Source organism: Diceros bicornis, chromosome 10 (genome assembly GCF_020826845.1).
Source record: "Diceros bicornis minor isolate mBicDic1 chromosome 10, mDicBic1.mat.cur, whole genome shotgun sequence".
Taxonomy (NCBI): domain Eukaryota; kingdom Metazoa; phylum Chordata; class Mammalia; order Perissodactyla; family Rhinocerotidae; genus Diceros; species Diceros bicornis.
Genome location: NC_080749.1, coordinates 51284918 through 51302862, shown reverse-complemented (window position 1 = coordinate 51302862; position 17945 = coordinate 51284918). Strand labels below are relative to the sequence as shown.

Here is a 17945-nt window from a genome sequence, read left to right as displayed (position 1 = left end):
GCTCTTAGTTTCATCAATCTTTTCTATTGTTTTTTCAGTCAGAGTCCACACACTTACCCCCTGTGCTTTACTACCTTTGTTATGCTTGTGTCCACCCGTCATTATTCAAATGCATTTTCTATTTTGGTGAATTTCCCTCCTTACAAGTTCTACCAAGTAGAAGGCATTTTTTTCTGCCTCCCTTGCAGGTAGGGTGCAGGCATGGGACCAAGACTCAGCCAGTCATGTGCTGGCTGAGCACATTGTACATGTGCTAGATTTACCTTCTGAAGAGAGTAATATGAGGAATAGACAGCGTGTTGAATCCATTTTCTGGAAAGAGTGGCAGCAAAAGTGTACCAGTTTCAGAGGCAACAGTGGTGAAGGTTCAGGTATATAGTATCCAGTGGAGTAAGTGTAAGCGGGGCAAGTTGAAGTGTCTATCCAGTGCCGGTGGCCATGAGCCTTCACTGGAACCTCATAATATGGTTTGTATGATGTTTTACATGTATAGCTTCTAAGGATAACTCTCTGGCTCTCTGAGAGATGCTGTAGGCTACCTAATATCTCTTAATGAATTCCTTTTCTACTTCAACTAGCTAGAGTGAGTTTTGTTGTTCATAATTAAGAACTTCAATTGATTAAAATGGTAGGAGCGTTTCTCTGAGAAGAGCTGTTATGAGCTCCATTGTGTCATCTAGGATTCTTTTGAATTCATGTAACAGAATACACAACTCAATTTTGTTTAAAAATAAGGAAATTTGCTCCTTTAACAGAAACTCCAGGCTTCAGGTCTGATTGATCTAGCAGCATAATGAGATCCTCATTGCCCCAGAGTCTTCTTTTATTTATTCTTTGCGATTGACAGTTACAGCTTCATCCTAAGGCTGCTTTCTCTTGTGGCCATAGGATGGCTGCCTATCTGACTTTCCTGCTTCCTTGTTCATGTCTAGCTTGAGAGCCACTCTGAGATGTCTCTCCCAGAAGAACAAGGAAGAACTTTTCTGAAAGTCTCAGATAGACATCTTCTCCTGTTTATTTGCTTATTACAGAAATAATTTTAGGTAAGGGAGATGTAAGTATTCTTAAACTAATGAGGCCCACCCTGGGACTGTAGTCAGTTCTTCCAAACTCTGCTGCTACTCAGTTAGGAAGGAGTTGAATAGAGTTAGTCATAACGTCTGCACCCCCAAAAGGTGAACATCCCCACAGTTATCCATTTATAAGCTGCTACTTGATTAACTTTGAAAAATGCTTTTATAACAACCTGTTTGGTACGTATTATTGATCTCAATTTTAAAGAGGTTGATATCAAGGCTCCAAGAAGTTAAATGATTTGCCCAAGTTTACACAGTCCTTACCAGGCAAGGACTGAAATCTGTGTCTTTTGATTTCAAGGTCTTGTATACTTTCCTTAATTCTAGCTGTTCTTAAGATAATAAGAATAAAATTAATATTTGAAACAATTTCCAGATATCTTGCCAATATAGAAATATCTGAGAAAAAATATCACTTACACTCTTCTTGAAAGTCTTTAACATCCATTTTTTAAAATTTACTAGATATAAAGAAATCTGAAGAAGATCAAGTTCTCTATCCACCTCTTCTACCTAGCAAAGTAGATCTCCGGGAGGTCACCATAATTCCACACAATGAGTGGAAAAGGATTCGAGATAGCCTTGATAGTTTGGCAAGAGAAGCAGCATGCCTTCGTGCAGAAAGAAAGGCAAAGAAAGAAATGCATTTCCGATCCCAAGAAGTGGTAAAACATTGGACTAATACTTACGCAGTAAGTACTAACCACCCAGGAGTACACATACACTGAAGACTTGCTCTTGTTTCTTAGTACTCTTTATAAATATTTTTTCACAAGTAAAATATCATAAAAATCCATTGAAACACATTTTCAACAATTTTCTTTAGGTATAAGTAACATATGATAGACTGGACATATATAAAGTGTACAATTTGTTAAGTTTTGACATTTGTACACCCCGGAAACCATCATTATAATTAAGATAATGAACATATTCATCACTCAAAAAAGTTTCCTCATACCCCATTTTACTCCCTCTCACTCCTCCCCCTCTCTCTGCCCCATCTCCAGGCAACCACCTATCTGCTTTCTATTATAAATTTCACTTAGCACAGTTATTTTGAAATTCTGTCATGTTGTGTGTATCAGTTATTCACGCGTTTTTATTGCTCAGTGGTATTCCATTGTATGGATGTACCACAATTTGTTTATTTGTTCAATTGTTGATAGTATGACATTAACCAAATGTTGACATTTGAGCTATTTCCAGTTTTTGGCTATTATAAATAAAGCTGCTTGTGAACATTCATGAATCAGTCTATGTATGGACATATGCTTTCATTTCTCTTGGGTAAATATTTTAGTGTAGAATGGCTAAATCATATGATAGGTGTATATTTAACTTTGTAAGAAACTTCCAAGCTGTTTTCGAAAGTAGTTGTAATTTTACATTCCCACCAGCAGTGTATGAGAGTTCTGTTTCTTCCACATTCTTGCCAACTTGCTATGGTCAGTCTTTTTAATTATAGACATTCTAATAGGTGTGAAGTAGTATCTCATTATAGTTTTAATTTGAATTTCTCTAATTACAATGATGTTGAGCATCTTTTTATGAACTTTCTATCTATATATTTTCTTTGGTGAAGTGTCTATTCAAATCTTTTACCCATGTTTAAACTGGGTTTGTTTTCTTATTATTGAGTTTAAAGAATTTAAAAAATATATTCTGAATATAAGTCCTTTATAGATATTTTTAGATATTTGATCTGAAAATATTTTCTCCCAGTCTGTGGCTTGGGTTTTTTTTTTTTTTTTTTTTTTTTTTGCTGAGGAAGATTCGCCCTGAGCTAACATCTATGCCAGGCTTCCTCTATTTTGTATGTGGGTCACCACCACAGCATGGCCGCCAACGAGTGGTGTATGTGCACGCCCGGGAACTGAACCTGGGCCATTAAAGTGGAGTGTGCTGAATGTAACCACTGGGCCATGGGACTGGCCCCTGTGGCTTGGCTTTTGATTCTGTTACAGTGTCTTTTGAAGAGGCAAGTTTTTAATTTTAGTGAAGTCCAGTTTATGAATTCTTGTTTTATGGATCATTCTTTTATTGACTTGTCTAAGAAATCTTTGCCTAACCCAAGACCACAGATATTTTCTCCTGTGTTTAAGTTTAAAATTTTAGGTCTCATATGTAGGTCTATGGTCTATTTTTAGTTAATTTTTTATATGAAGTGAGGTATGGATTGAAGTTTATTTTTTTGCATGTAGATATCCAATTGTTTCAGCACAATTTGTTGAAAAGACTACTCTTTCCCCCACTAAACTGCCTTTACACCTTTGTTGAAAATCCAGTTGCCCATATATGTGCAGGGGGGATTTTCTGGACTATCCGTTCTGTTCCACTGATTTATCTATCTTTATTCTACACTGTCCTGAGAACTGTAGGTTTAATTTAATAAGTCTACACTAACTGGGTAGTGTTAGTCCTTCGATTCTGTTGTTCTTTTCCAGTTGTTTTTGCTAATCTAGATCCTTTTCACTTCTATATGAATTCTAGAATCAGCTTGTCAATTTCTACAAAAAAGCCAGTTGGAATTTTGATTGGGATTGTGTTGAATTTCTAGATCACTTTGCAGAGAATTTACATCTTAACAGTATTGAGTCTTCTGGCCATGAACATGGTATCACTCTCCACTTATTTAGGTCTCATTTAATTTGTCAGCAGTATTTTATAGTTGTCAGTGTATAGGTCTTATTTATCTTTTGTTGTATTTATCCCAAAGTAATTCATATTTTTGATGCTATTGTAAATGATATTTTTTAAAGTTTCAATTTGTGATTGTTCATCGTTAGCTATAGAAGTACAATTAACTTTTTTCTGTATTGGTCTTGTATCCTGCAACATTGCTGACCTCACTTATTTCTAGTAGCTTTTTTGTAGATTCCATCAGATTTTCTACATAGACAATTGTGATGTCAGAAATTAGAGACAATTTTGCTTCTTTCTTTCCAATCTGGATGCCTTTTAGTTCTTTTTCTTGCCTTAGAACCTTCAATGCAATGTTGAATAGATGTTGAGAGTGGAAATTCTTGTCTTTTTCCTGGTCTTGAGGTTAAATATTCATTCTTTTACTTTTAAATATAATGCTAGGTAAAGGTTTTTTTTGTAGATGCCCTTAATTAAGGTGAAGAAGTTGCCTTCTATCTCTAAATTGTTGCATTTTTTTAAAGTGAGAATGGATGTTAGATTTTTTAAAGTGCTTTTTTTGTGTGTGTGTATCTATTGAGGTAATCATGAGGTCCTTATATTTCATTTTGTTATATGGTGAATTACATTGATTAATTTTCAAATATTGAACCAAGCTTTCATTCCTGGGATAAAGCTCTGTTGGACATGATGTCTTATTCTTTTGATGGATTTGATTTACTAAAATGTCATTAATTTTTGCATCTGTATTCATGAGTGATATTGGTCTATAGTTTTCTTAAAATGTCTTTATCTGGTTTTGGTATCAGAGTATGGCTGTTTATTGTTGTGATGAAAGATTGCACAGAAAGACAGGACTTGAAACTAAGTGGAACCAAGGCAGCTTCTTTTCATCTGCCTCTGATTTGTCTCTCTTCCTGCCTATTTCTGTAGAACTATATAACGTCTTTGCTGTGTTCCTCTCTGCACTTCTGCTAGGTTCTCTACCTACGAGGTACAGTAACCTGTAGTTTAATTCCATGTGTATGAGTGGGAAGCTACTCCAAAGTGGGGAAGTGTCCTCTGACTCCTTTTATTATCTTACCTGGGGAAAAATCTGGGGAAAAGATGATCCCATCCCCCGCTACACTTTCCTATATGGTTTGAGGCACTGAGAGGCAGGATTTTTTCCTATTTTCTGGTAGAATTAGTTTTTTATTTTTATTTTTTTGTGAGGAAGATCAGCCCTGAGCCAACATCTGCCAATCCTCCTCTGTTTGCTGAGGAAGACTAGCCCTGGGCTAACATCCATGCCCATCTTCCTCCACTTTATATGGGACGCCGCCACAGCATGGCTTGACAAGCGGTGTGTCGGTGCGCGCCCGGGATCCGAACCGGCGAACCCTGGGCCGCCGCAGCGGAATGCGCGTACTTAAGCACTTGCGCCACCGGGCCGGCCCCATACTGTTGATTTTTTAAAGGAACAAAAGTAGTAATATATGTAGTATGTAAATACAGAAAGGGACTTTGGAAGTAAACACAAGAAACTAATAATAATGGTTATCTTAGAGAGTGCAGTTGGAAGTTAGGATTGGAGGGAGAGGTTCACTGTATACTTTTATAATATTTTGGGGTTTTGAACCATGTAAATGTGTTACCTACCTAAAAATTTCAATTAAAAAAATTAGCTCATAAGTGTTACTTCATATTTTATTTATTAGTGATATATGCAAATATAATAAAGACTGATAATGAAAGCTCAAATTTTCACATTATGTTAAATTTTGTAAAATTAAACTGAAAAATGAAAACAGAGGACTGGTTTTTCTTTTTGCAGGGGATGAAAGAACAGAAACTTGAAGCCAAAAAGAAGCGTGATGAAGAAATAGAGGCAGAAAGACAAATTCTTGATGTGGAAGAAGCAATACACAAACAAGGAGAAAGAAAAAAGGCCATTGAGAATGCAAAGCAATATCAATTTTACCAGACAGAAAGAGCGAAAAACTTTCATGTACTTCTTGAGTTTTCTTGTATTTTTATATATGTTTAACATATCTATATATAATTAGACCTTATTTTCTTAAAATACTGTAATTTATTTTTTTTGTAGTCAGGACTTCTTCTTAGTAGAGTTATGAAAGAACGTGATGCACAGATTCAATCCCAAAAGAGTAAAATAAAATCAGATAAAAAGTGGGAGGAACAATTAAAACTCAACATTGAAAAAGCTTTTAAAGAAGAACAAGAAAAAGCAGAAAAACAACGTAGAGATAGAGTGGCTCTTGCCAATGATCATTTAAAACAGTATGTATACATCAATTACCATTTTTCTACCTTTCTCTTTTTCTTGTAGTGGATGTAGGTTTGTTTTTTTCTGATTATAAATGTAATACATGTTGAAATACCTAGTAAGTAGAAAAAATACAAAGAAAGAGGTTAAAAAAATCGCTTTTACTCCCTTACCCAAGGATAATATATTGGTTACTATTATCACAATTATGCTGCATAACAAACAACCACACAATCTAGTGGCATTTAACAATAACCATTTATTTCTCATACATCTGTGGATTGGTCAGACTTGGCTGGGCAGCCTTTCTTCAAACTGCAGGACTGGCTGGGGTTTGCTTGTGGCTGTAGGGAGGGCTCTGATCTGCTCTATGTGTATACATTCTGAGGTCCAGGATGAACGGATAGCAGGCACCTAGGGGAAACTTTTCTCGTGGTATTGACAGAGATGCAAGAGAATGAGCCCAAGCTTGCAAGAACATAGCTAAACCCAAAATCAACGTCAGGAAAATACGCTTAGCCTACCATGAGTCTAATGCGAGTCACATGGCCAAGCTTAACAACAGTGAACAGAGAAATAGACTCCCATGGAAGTAGGGAGTGAGAGAGTGAATCTTTTTGAATAATAATCTAATCCACCACAACAGTCTGTTATTGTTTTGGTATATAGCCTTGCACACTTTTTTTTGGTGTTGGAGGTAGAGGAAGTCAGATTCACTGAGGTATAATTTACGTTTAATAAAATTCACTTTTTAAAAATCATGGAGCTGTATAACCACCCCCAAATCAAGACTAGAACACTTGCATCACCCCAAATATTCCTTCATGCCCCTTTGCACTAAATTCTATCCCTCACCCTCAGCTCCTGGCAATCATTGATCCACTGATACAGCCTTTTTTTTTCTGAGCATATATACTCACATTTTATAAAATGAAATTGGATCAACAGTATCATTTTAGTAAATGTTTTTTTCACTTACCAGTGTGTCATGACTTCTTACCATTATCAGTAAATAGAAATCCAATTTGATGGGTTTTTTTTTTTTTTTTTGGTGAGGAAGATTCACCCTGAACTAACATCTGTGCCAGTCTTCCTCTGTTTTGTATGTGGGTCGCCACCACAACATGGCTTGATGAGTGGTGTAGGTCCATACCTGGGATCCGAACCTGCGAACCCAGACCGCTGAAGCGGAGCGTGCCAGACTTAACCACTGTGCTACAGGGCCAGCCCGCAAACCTGATCTTTTTAAAAAAGTTGCTACTATATATATGGGGGGGCGATTGTATTTGTGTATAATTTTACTTACTTTTCTAAATAGCTGATATGTAGAAATAGGAAAAAGAACCAAGAGGGTTCAGTGAAAAGTCTCTTCCTTATTCACCAGCCGCCTTGTTTCTCCAATGTGAAACTTACCGGTTTCTTTACACTGTAGTTTAAATGTGCATACCTGTATCAAAAAACTTTAAATAATATTCTTGGTGGACATTTTTGCCATTTTTAAAGAAAAAAATTATTTTTGTACTTAAATATCGTATCATTAGTACATGATCATTATAGAATTACAAAAACATTAAACTAAATGAAAAATAAATTAAAAATCACCAGAATCTTTGTGATCTAGAGTAGGCACTGTTAACATTTGAGTGAATATTCATCTACTCTTCAAAATTATTTTTTTTAATGTTGCAAATAATAAGTGAATATATGCTTATTGTTTAAAATTCAAGCACTACATCAAAATTTGGAATAAAATTTAAAAGCTCTTCTTCATATCCACCCTATTCAATATCTCTCTAAGTCCCATTTTCCTCTTCACAAGTAGCCATTATTAAAAGTTTTATAGGTATCCCTTCAGAATGTTTTATTGCAGTTGCTAATATTTGTATACAGGACATATTTAAGTGTGTATTTATTTTTTAACATAGATTTTATATATTCTTCTGTGACTTCGTTTTTTTTACTCAACAATATACCTTGAATATCTTTTCATGCCAGAATGTGTGGGTCTGTCACATCTTTTAAAATAATTGTTGTATACTAAGAGTTTATCATTATTTATTTATCTATATTATTATTGAGGGAAATTTGGATTTTTCTCTCCCCCTCATTTCTAACAGTGCTACAGTGAACATCCTTGAGCATATATCTTTTGTAACTTTTGTGCAAAGATGTATTTATATAGGATAGATTTCTTGCAACGGACTTGAATTTTACATTTAGAGAGATACTGCCAAATTGCCCTTTGAGAAGGCTATAATTATGCATTTATCAATGATGTCTGATACTCTTTTCTTTATATTATAACCAATTGTGGATAGTACTTTTTTTTGTAATTTAATGGACACAAAAATAGTATCTTTTAATTTACATTTCTCTTAGTTTCTAGTGAGGCAGAGCATTTTTTCTTGTGTAAATATTCATTTGTTTTGGTTTTCGTTATCATGAATTGGTTACTCCATTGTTCTCTTGTGTAGGTTGTTTCATGTTGATATGTCTATTTGTCATTGATTAATTGATTAAAAACTGATTAATAGGCAGTTTTTATATCTCTTGGATATTAATAATTTATTAGATATATTGCAGATTTTTGTCATCTTTTCTGAATGGTTTTCAGTATTGAGAAAATATTTATTTTTATGTTCTCAAATGTGTCTCTTTTCATTATTTTGGTTTTGGTTTTTGTATATATATTTATTTCTCAAAATCACAAGTGTCTAAGTGACATAGACACCAATTCTCAGGATATGTGTGTTGCCAAATTATGTATTCTTCAGTTCTTTTAGCCCTTAGTGAAAGGAGAAGGGAAACCTTTGGGTTTATTATAATTTTTTTCTTTGGCAGCATAGAGATCCTAGGGTTTGTGCAACTTAGGAACAGAGCTGTTGGCAGAGGAACGCAAATATTTGACGAGTGAGTCACCTTTGAGAAATCTCTCTTCTTATATTGGCTGTTGCAGCTCAGAGGCAGTAACAGGTAGCGTGATCTTCAGTAAGCTACCTGGCAAGTGCTAACACCTTCACAGGCTATCCGACCACCTATAGCCTTTGCATGTAGGCTGTGTTTGGGCCACAGGATTCCCTTTCCATGTGGTCTTTGGCAATATTTTAGAGGTTCAAACAGGTTTAGGATTTCTTTTTGTTGTTTCTTTGGCTTGTCTTCAGTGCAGTCTAGGACATGTTCATCAGGGTCTGAGGTCAGCATGAATTCCTTTACTTACTCTTCATCGTGGCCTCAGTCTTTGTGTATGGTGGCCAAGTATTACTTATCCTCACTGCGCTCTCAACTACCCTATTTTTCCTGGAATCTCTTGAAAATTCAGGTATGCGGGAAAGACCTTGCTTTAGTTTCTAGTAGTGGTATACGATTTCCCCTATTCCATTGGTTGCACTGTAGGGAATTAGGATGAGGAGGACTTTTAACACAGGAGCTTGGGTTGCCAATTTGGTTCTAGAAGTCCTACATCTTAAATTTATTAAAAAACATTCAATTCTGCAACTGAAGACAACAAAGGAAAATGTAGGGCTGTTCCCGTGGCTTAGCGGTTAAGTGCGCGCACTCTGCTGCTGGTGGCCCAGGTTTGGATCCTGGGCACGCACCAACGCACCGCTTGTCGGGCCATGCTGAGGCCGCGTCCCACATACAGCAACTAGAAGGATGTGCAACTATGACATACAGCTATCTACTGGGGCTTTGGGGGGAAAAAAAAAAAAGGAGGAGGATTGGCAATAGATGTTAGCTCAGAGCCGGTCTACCTCAGCAAAAAGAGGAGAATTAGCACAGATGTTAGCTCAGGGCTGATCTTCCTCACAAAAAAAAAACAAAAAACCGAAAATGTAAATCTATTATAAATTTTTTTAAGTATATGAATTTACAAAATTATCACCAGGTTGTATTCTGTTGAATGTTGATTCTTGTGTCGGTTTTATACAACTTAGAATGCATCTTAGTTTAAAATACTGTTAGGAATGGTGATGAGCCCATAAAAAGCCTCTTTAAACCAGCAATAGAACTAGAATAGTAGCACTAGCATTAACCTGAGTGGAAACAGAGGACCATGTGGTAGAAAAGAAAGAAAGAGAGGTTTTTTCCCCTATTTCTTGAATAATAAGAGTTTATTGGGGCAAAATTTCAAGAAAAGCTATTTATTCATTCATTAGTGTATTCATTTATTCATTTAATCATCCACTCATTGTTACTAACATTTACTGAACAATCTCCATTTGCCAGCCACTATTCTAGTCCATGAGAATACAAAGATGAATATGATACAGTCTTTTTTCCTTAAGAAGTTCACACTCTTGGGAGGAGGCTTTAGATATGGAACAAATAATTAGAATATAATGGTAAATATTTTGGCAAATATATGTACAGGGTGTGTGGAAGCATATAAAATGGACATCTGGTCCAATCTAGGGAAAGCTTTTCAGAAGAGATCAGCTCCTGAAGAAGAATGAGTAGGAATAAGACATGCAACGAGTGAGAGTGTAGAGGTATTTTAAGCAGAGGAAATAACATGGGTGAAGACCCAGAGGTGAGATAAAGTATGGTGGATTTGGGTAACTACAGGTAGTCAAAATGGTTATAGTATAGAGGACTAAGAGGGCAGAGTTAAAGATGACATTGGATATTTAGGCAAGAGTCAGATCATGATGTGCTTTGTAGGCTGTGTGTCTCAAGTCTGCCAAAATTGGGAATGACTCTCCTTTTTGAGCAAAGACCATATTTTAATTCTTTTAATCACAAAGAAATGGAAATTGTAGGAACAAGGTACAAGACTCTTTTGCATGCTCTATTTTATTACCAAGTGCTACCCAGGTAATACGTGATGGTGGTTTAAAATATGTCCACACGTTCTTTGATACTCCTCCCTACAGAGGGTGGAGCTAACTCCCCCTCCCACCCCCCCATTGAGTGTGGGGCTATACATAGCAACTCATTTCCAATGAATAGAATGAGGGAAGTGATGGTACGTGACATCCTGAGATTAGGATATAAAAGGCATTGTGGCTTCCTCCTTGCTATCTCTTTTGGATTGCTCATTCTTGGGGAAGCTACTACCGTGTTGTAAGGACACTCGAGCAGCTCTAGGGAGAGGTCCATGTGGCAGTGAGTTGAGGCTTCCTGCCAACAGTTATGTGAAAATGGGTTCTCCAGCCTCAGTCAAGCCTTCAGATGACTAAAGCTCCAACTGACATCTTGACTGCAACCTCTTGAGAACTACCCAGCTAAACTACTCCCAGATTCCTGAATCTCAGAAATGATGTGAGATAATAAATGTTTATTGATTTAAGGCACTAAATTTTGGAATAATTAGTTACTCAGCAATACATAACTAAAACACACTGTACAGCTGCTGGCCCTGTGCCTGGAAGTGAGATTTTTCACACACGTTTAAAAAAATCTCTAGGCTGCAGACCTGGGCAGCCTATTCCATTGTCGGGCTTTGAGATGTATAAGAGTTTGCCCATGACCTGCAGCCCAGAGGGCATGATGGGGATGGGCAAATAAGGGACTTACCCTAGTGACACAAGAATCCCCAAATAGAGGGATTTTGACCAAGAACCTTAAACATAATTATTGAAAAGAAACTTAACAGTATCTATAAACACTGCATAATTCTGCTTCCTTCTATTGATAGGTAAGCCTTTCTCTAGGAAGGGGCCCATAGACCTTGCTTAAGAACAGTTTAGTTACTGTTAACCTCATCAGCTTCCCCCAAAAAGGAAAAATCATCATAGGATAGTTTGCATCCCTTTCTCTGGATAAGATCATCTAGGGAAAAAATAGAGAGAAGAGGGCTTAAGTGATCTCATTCATTCCTACTGATTTAAAAGCCATCCTAAATCTGATAACTTCCAAATTTGTAACTCTAGTCCAGACCTCTCCCTTGAGTCCCAGTTTCACATATTCAACTGCCTCTAAGACATCTCCATTTGGGTGTCTCATAGATATCTCGAAATTAAAATCCTAACACTGAATTATTGATTCTCTACTCCCACAGTGGTCTTTCTAGTGGCATCCTTATTCACTCACTTGTTCAAACCAGAAACCTAGGAATCCGCCTTGATTCCTCATTTTCCTTATTTCCCACATCAGATCTATCAGTAATTCATGTTCATTTTTTCTCCAAAACACATCTTGAATTTACTGCTGTCATCTTATTTCCGGGCCATCCTCATGCCCCATGGATTATTGCATCAACTCTTAACTAGTCTTCTATTCTCTCTTCCTAATCCCTTCTCCTTTCGTCGTCCAGGGAGATTTTATTAAAATCAAAATTGGTCATTATTTTCCTACCTTAAACATTTCCAGTGGCTTTCCATTCATTTAAAATAAAATGGAAACTTGGCTATCTCCTGCAAGGCATTGGGTGATCTGGCCTCATCTACTTCTCAACCTCCTTTGCTACCATTCCTTCTCCTTAGTTGTTATCCCTCCATCACACTGATCTTCCAGGCCTCAAGCACCTGTCAAATCCTTGCTTGCTTCAGGGCCTTCTCACATGTTTTTTCCTTCTGTCTAGAATTTTACCCTCCCATTCTTCATCTGTGAGCAGCTTCTCACCAGTTCAAAGAGTACTTCCTTATCTTAGGGAACAGCTCTGTTCAAAGTTATATAAAATAAATAACTCAATTGTTATTCTTTTTCTTGGTCTCTTATTTTCTTTATAACACTTACCTGGATTTGTGATTACACTATTTGCCTTTTTACTTGATTTTGTTTGTTTTTGCCTGTCTTTCCCACTAGAATGTAAGCTTCTTGAGGGCAGGAACCATGTTTGTCTGTTTCATCATTATAGTAGAAATTCAATAAATAGTTGTTAAATAAATGAACGAGAAGTCTAAGGATTACAGGAGAGGGCCGGCCCCGTGGCTTAGCGGTTAAGTGGGCGCGCTCCACTGCTGGCGGCCCGGGTTCGGATCCCGGGTGCGCACCGATGCACTGCTTCTCCGACCATGCTGAGGCCGCGTCCCACATACAGCAACTAACAGGATGTGCAACTGTGACATACAACTATCTACTGGGGCTTTGGGGGAAAAACAAATTAAAAAAAAAGGATTACAGGAGAGTTATGTATGATTCTTAAGTCTCCAGTGTAGGCAACTGAAAAGAAGGTGGTACTATCCTCAAGATAAGGACAAGAAACCAAAAAGAATCAGTTTAGAAGAGGAGGAGGATGAATTTAGTTTTAGACATAGTGAATGTAAGGCACCTATGTAATATAATAGTCAGGTGATGCTACCTAGTGGGTTGTCTCTACAAGAATCAAGTGTGTCTATTGTAATAAAGAGACTTCATTTTTGATATGTGACGGCTGGCCTCATATTAGGCCTCACTGTCCTTTCCCCTGTGGCCCCACATCTGGACAGGCTGATAAGGAGCCCCCTGGGCTTGCTTTGCCTCCTCCTTTGGCACTAGCAGGAAATTTAAGTTTCCTATGCACAGGAACTTTTCCCCAGTCCCACCCCTTAATCACAGTAAAGGCCCAAACCCACTCCTTCTTCTTTGCCCAAATCAGTCCAGACCACTTGTGCCTGCACAGCTCTCCTGGGAGTCCCTTGCATCAGTAATACTTTCTCTCAAATTCTCCTGGTGTGTGGAGTATCACCTGAATCAAATTTTGGGTAGGAGTCCCTCCTGCTTTTATAGGAGGACTCTATAACATCTATATAAGCTCAAGTCAGATCTGGGCTAGATAAATACAGATTTGGGACCTTCAGAAAGTCAATAAGAGATAGCAAAAATGTTTCATGACAAATTCTTCTCTGATGGCTTGGCAGAGGCTGCCCAGTACATTGGGTTGAAAAGGACCAAGACACAGCAGGAAGGAGTTTTGTGTTGATTATTAATGTCCGCTGTGGACATGAGTGTTGGAAGTAAAGATATGAATGTTATGTATTTCTTCCCAGAACTAGAGGATCTCAGATTTCCTTCAAAATGTTAACTTTGCATTAAACCAAATTAATGGCAGATAGTTGAGTAGTCTACCCAAACTAAGGTAAAAGTCTCTATTGACGGGTAATTAAATTTTATTTAGTAGTTATAAAGTGTATATGTATAAGTCACTGGCAATATTACCTTTTCACTGACCCTAGAGGCATTTTTTTTAATAATTTTATTTATTTATTTATTTTTCCCCCCAAAGCCCCAGTAGATAGTTGTATGTCATATCTGCACGTCCTTCTAGTTGCTGTATGTGGGACGCGGCCTCAGCATGGCTGGAGAAGCGGTGTGTCGATGCGCGCCCGGGATCCGAACCCGGGCCACCAGCAGTGGAGCACGTGCTCTTAACCGCTAAGCCATGGGGCCGGCCCCCTAGAGACGTTTTTATTCTTACCCTTAGAATATGTAAATTTTTTTTTGCTAAAACAATAAACTATCCAATACATGCATAGGTTTAATGTTGGTGATTTCCAGATTAGCTAAGGAATGTTAAAATTGCAAATTTTTTGTATCTTGTTTTCCCGTAAAGTAGCAATTTCAAAACTTCAAAAACTTTCTTTCTCGAAATTGGATGCGTCTCTTTTTATAATGTCTTTTTTTTTTATAATTTTATTTTTTTTCCCCCAAAGCCCCAGTAGATAGTTGTATGTCATAGCTGCACATTCTTCTAGTTGCTGTATGTGGGACATGGCCTCAGCATGGCCGGAGAAGCAACCCGTCGGTACGCGCCCGGGATCCAAATCCGGGCCGCCAGCAGCGGAGCGCACGCACTTAACCACTAAGCCACGGGGCCAGCCCTATAATGTCTTTTAAATCTTGATTATTGACTGGTGAATTTGCTTCTAAAAGATTGGTAAAGTATTAAATAGTTCTAACAAACTAAACAAACAAATAAAAATGTGAAAATCTAGTATTTTTAGGGCACTCACAAACCTAGTTTAGCTGTGGTCAACAGTGACTTTTTTCTTAACTCCTCCTAAAGAGAGCAACTGTGACTCTGAAGCTGCTTACTCCATACAAATGAATCAGCTAGGAATTTCCTGTCCTCAGTTGGGTTAATAACACTGAAGTGAACTTACTGACTCACTTACCTGCATAGTCCTCCATGGCACAGGAGAAGGGAATTTTCCCTTCCCTGAAGCTGAGTGAGGAGACTCCAAGAAAAAAAATTTTTTGATTGAGTGCACATGAAAGAAAGGTTTATTTCTTAGTGTTTTTGTCTGAGTTGTTGATCTACCTTGTGCCTCCCTATTGAGGAAGAAAAAATATTAGAGACAGCAGATAGAGAGTGGCAGTGGAGCAGCCTGCACACTTGTTAGTTGGCTGACAAGGATGTATGGGCAAGTAGACATCTTGGGCTTGAGCTGTCTTGCCAGTATGGAGAGGATTGACTGCCAGATAAGGGCATTCAGAGTCTGCAGTGAAGTACTGATGGTGGAAGCTCCTGGTTGTGGTGGGGTTGGGGGAGGGGGTTGAAGAGGTAGAGCCGGAGCTAAATCTCCCAGATCCGAGCTCTGCGGTGAGGAGGCTGCTCAGGGATCTCTGAAGAGCTGGCACATAAGCCCTGTGGGAGAACTGGTATTTGGTGGCTTACCACTCAGAGCATGTCAATAGCTAGTCAGTGTTGGCTAGAGAAAGAATGACAACCAGTGTGGCCAATTGCGTAAGGAAACCTTTGTTCCTCTGCTTGTATCAAACCCCATCTCCTGAGGGCTGGACCCATAGTTAGGTAGTATCGTCTAGTGCTGAGAAGCACTAGGGATTAGGGACTTTTCTGTGGAATAATGTCACCATTCCACCATACTGTCATTCAGTTAACTGGTTCTTTCTAAAGGGAAGGAACATTTGAATCTAATGTAGGACTTAATTTTGGTTAGGAATGAAACAAATTTCAAAGAAAGGAAAATATTGGCAATTCTAAGCTAACCCAGATTGGATTTGGTTTTAATCACTGCTCTTTATATATCTGTTCTTGTCCCCAAAGAAATCCGCAAGTTCTCCCTTACAGCTTCAAATCATCCCAGGTTAGAATTGAATTCATTTCTTTAAGATATAATCTATTTTTCTGCTTTGCTCTCAATTATAATTATGTTTTTGCTTTAGAATAAAGGAACATAAAGAGGAAGAAGAAAGAAGAAAAAAAGATGAAGAAAAGGATGCTGAGGAAATAAAGCGACAGAATTCATTATATGAAATAGAAATGAAAAAAAAACTAGAAAAGAAAAAAGAAGAGATAAATGAAAGCAGGAGACTGTTTTTTGTAAGTTGAAAATACAGCATCTCTTCAAAAAATGTACAAAATCCAATGCCTAACTTTTAATATATTTTTTATAAATAATAGTGGAGTAGAAAACTAGTTGCTAAGTTGGGTTTCACTTTTTGGGAAGCTATATTTGCTACGGTTTTATGTGGGCGTGCTTCCATGCATGAACAAGAAAGAAGCAAATGAGAATTTTTTCTTAATAAATATATTTTCTTATCCTTAAAATGAGAGTTGTGAGGAATGAATGGGATGATATGTATTCAGTGTTTGCTGCACTGTTAATATGCGTTCAGTAAATGGTGATAATTATTTTATGGTTGTTGGCGATTTATTTTATTTTGTAATTTTTTACATTCTTTTCTTTACAATTGTTTTTTTTTTTTTTTCCCTTAAGTAATGTGTGCACAGAGTTAAAACATCAAACACCACCAAAGGGTTTAAAAGAAGAGTAACAGTTCTTTGCTTCACCCCCTTCTGCTTCTTGGAGGCAACCACTTCCAAGTTCTTTTAGTGGTTTCTTCTGGTATAACATTATATTCTAAATAATCAACATATTTTAAAAATATTTACTGAGTTCTAAAGATACGTTTCTTGATTTATCAGTTTCAGACTTTTTCTGTCTCTTCTGCCCTGGTAGTTGAGGATTTAGCTCTTTTCCAATACTTTCCCCTTCCCATCCTCCCCTCCGCCCCAAATAACTATGTCACAATTTTAGTTAAATAATTATTATAATTATATAAATATTGTCCTCTGAACAGCCAAGTAATATACTATGATTGTATTTCTTTGCTTAAATGTTTTTCTGTGAGTAAAATAATTGTCTTTCTTATCATTTGCTTTGATGACCATATCCCTCAATTTTTTCTATATGTTCCATAAGTTCTGTATATCTGTATATTGCTAATTTTCAAATGTTCAAGTAAATAATATTAAATAATCTATGTTATTCGTTTTCTTGGAGCTTCCTCATCCCAAGTCCTCCATCCTTCCCTCCCTTCTGGACTGCTTGCTCTCTAGGCCTGCTGCTCAGCTGTCCTTCTGAGACGTCCCTGTGCCACTTTGCTGGGTCACAGCTCCTATTTCCTGAATCTTACGCCTACCTCTTTCTTGGTTTTACTCCTTCATCTTACTGAAATACGTCTTCGAGTAGCTTCCTAAGAAAGGGTATACAGGAGGTAAAATTTTTGAATTCTTGTCTGAAAAGGTTGTCATCTAAAGTCATACTTGCTTTATAGTTTGACTAGATATAGAATTCTGGGTTCAGAATTCAGAATTTTGTATTCATAGTTTCATAATCATCTAGGTTCCAATAGTGTTGCTATTGAAATGTGATGCCATCTATGGTCTCTCTTCATCTCTGCAGCTCTGAGATTTCACGGTGACCTACCTTGGTATAGGTGTTTTTCATTCATTTTGCTGAGCACTCAGCTGATACTTTCAATCTGGAAATGCATATTCCTTTCATCCTGGAAACTTTTCTGATTTTATTTCTTGTGTAATTTTGTCCCTTTCCATTTTATCTCTTCTGTTCTAGAATTCCTCTGATAGATATTGGACTTTGTGAATTGATACTCTAATTAAAAAAAACCTTTTCTAATTTTGTTAGTTAGGAGTAGGCTCAAAAGCATATAACAGAAAAGCAAAAATAATAGTACCTTAAACAAATTAAAACTGTGTGACATGCAGAGGTAGTCATTCCAAGGCTGATATGGCAACCTCCAGAATCAACGGGCTGAGACAGCTTCTCTTT

At 37.2% G+C, this 17945-nt stretch overlaps 1 protein-coding gene across 1 annotated transcript in view; it reads left to right on the top strand.

Moving 5' to 3' along the window:
• Positions 1-17945, top strand: part of CFAP210 (cilia and flagella associated protein 210) — a 46974-nt gene that overhangs the window by 12310 nt on the left and 16719 nt on the right. Inside the window, exons 3-6 of the mRNA XM_058548592.1 lie at positions 1542-1768; positions 5536-5709; positions 5809-6002; positions 16036-16192. Coding sequence (XP_058404575.1) covers positions 1542-1768; positions 5536-5709; positions 5809-6002; positions 16036-16192 — 752 coding nt within the window. The remainder of the gene's footprint in view (positions 1-1541; positions 1769-5535; positions 5710-5808; positions 6003-16035; positions 16193-17945) is intronic.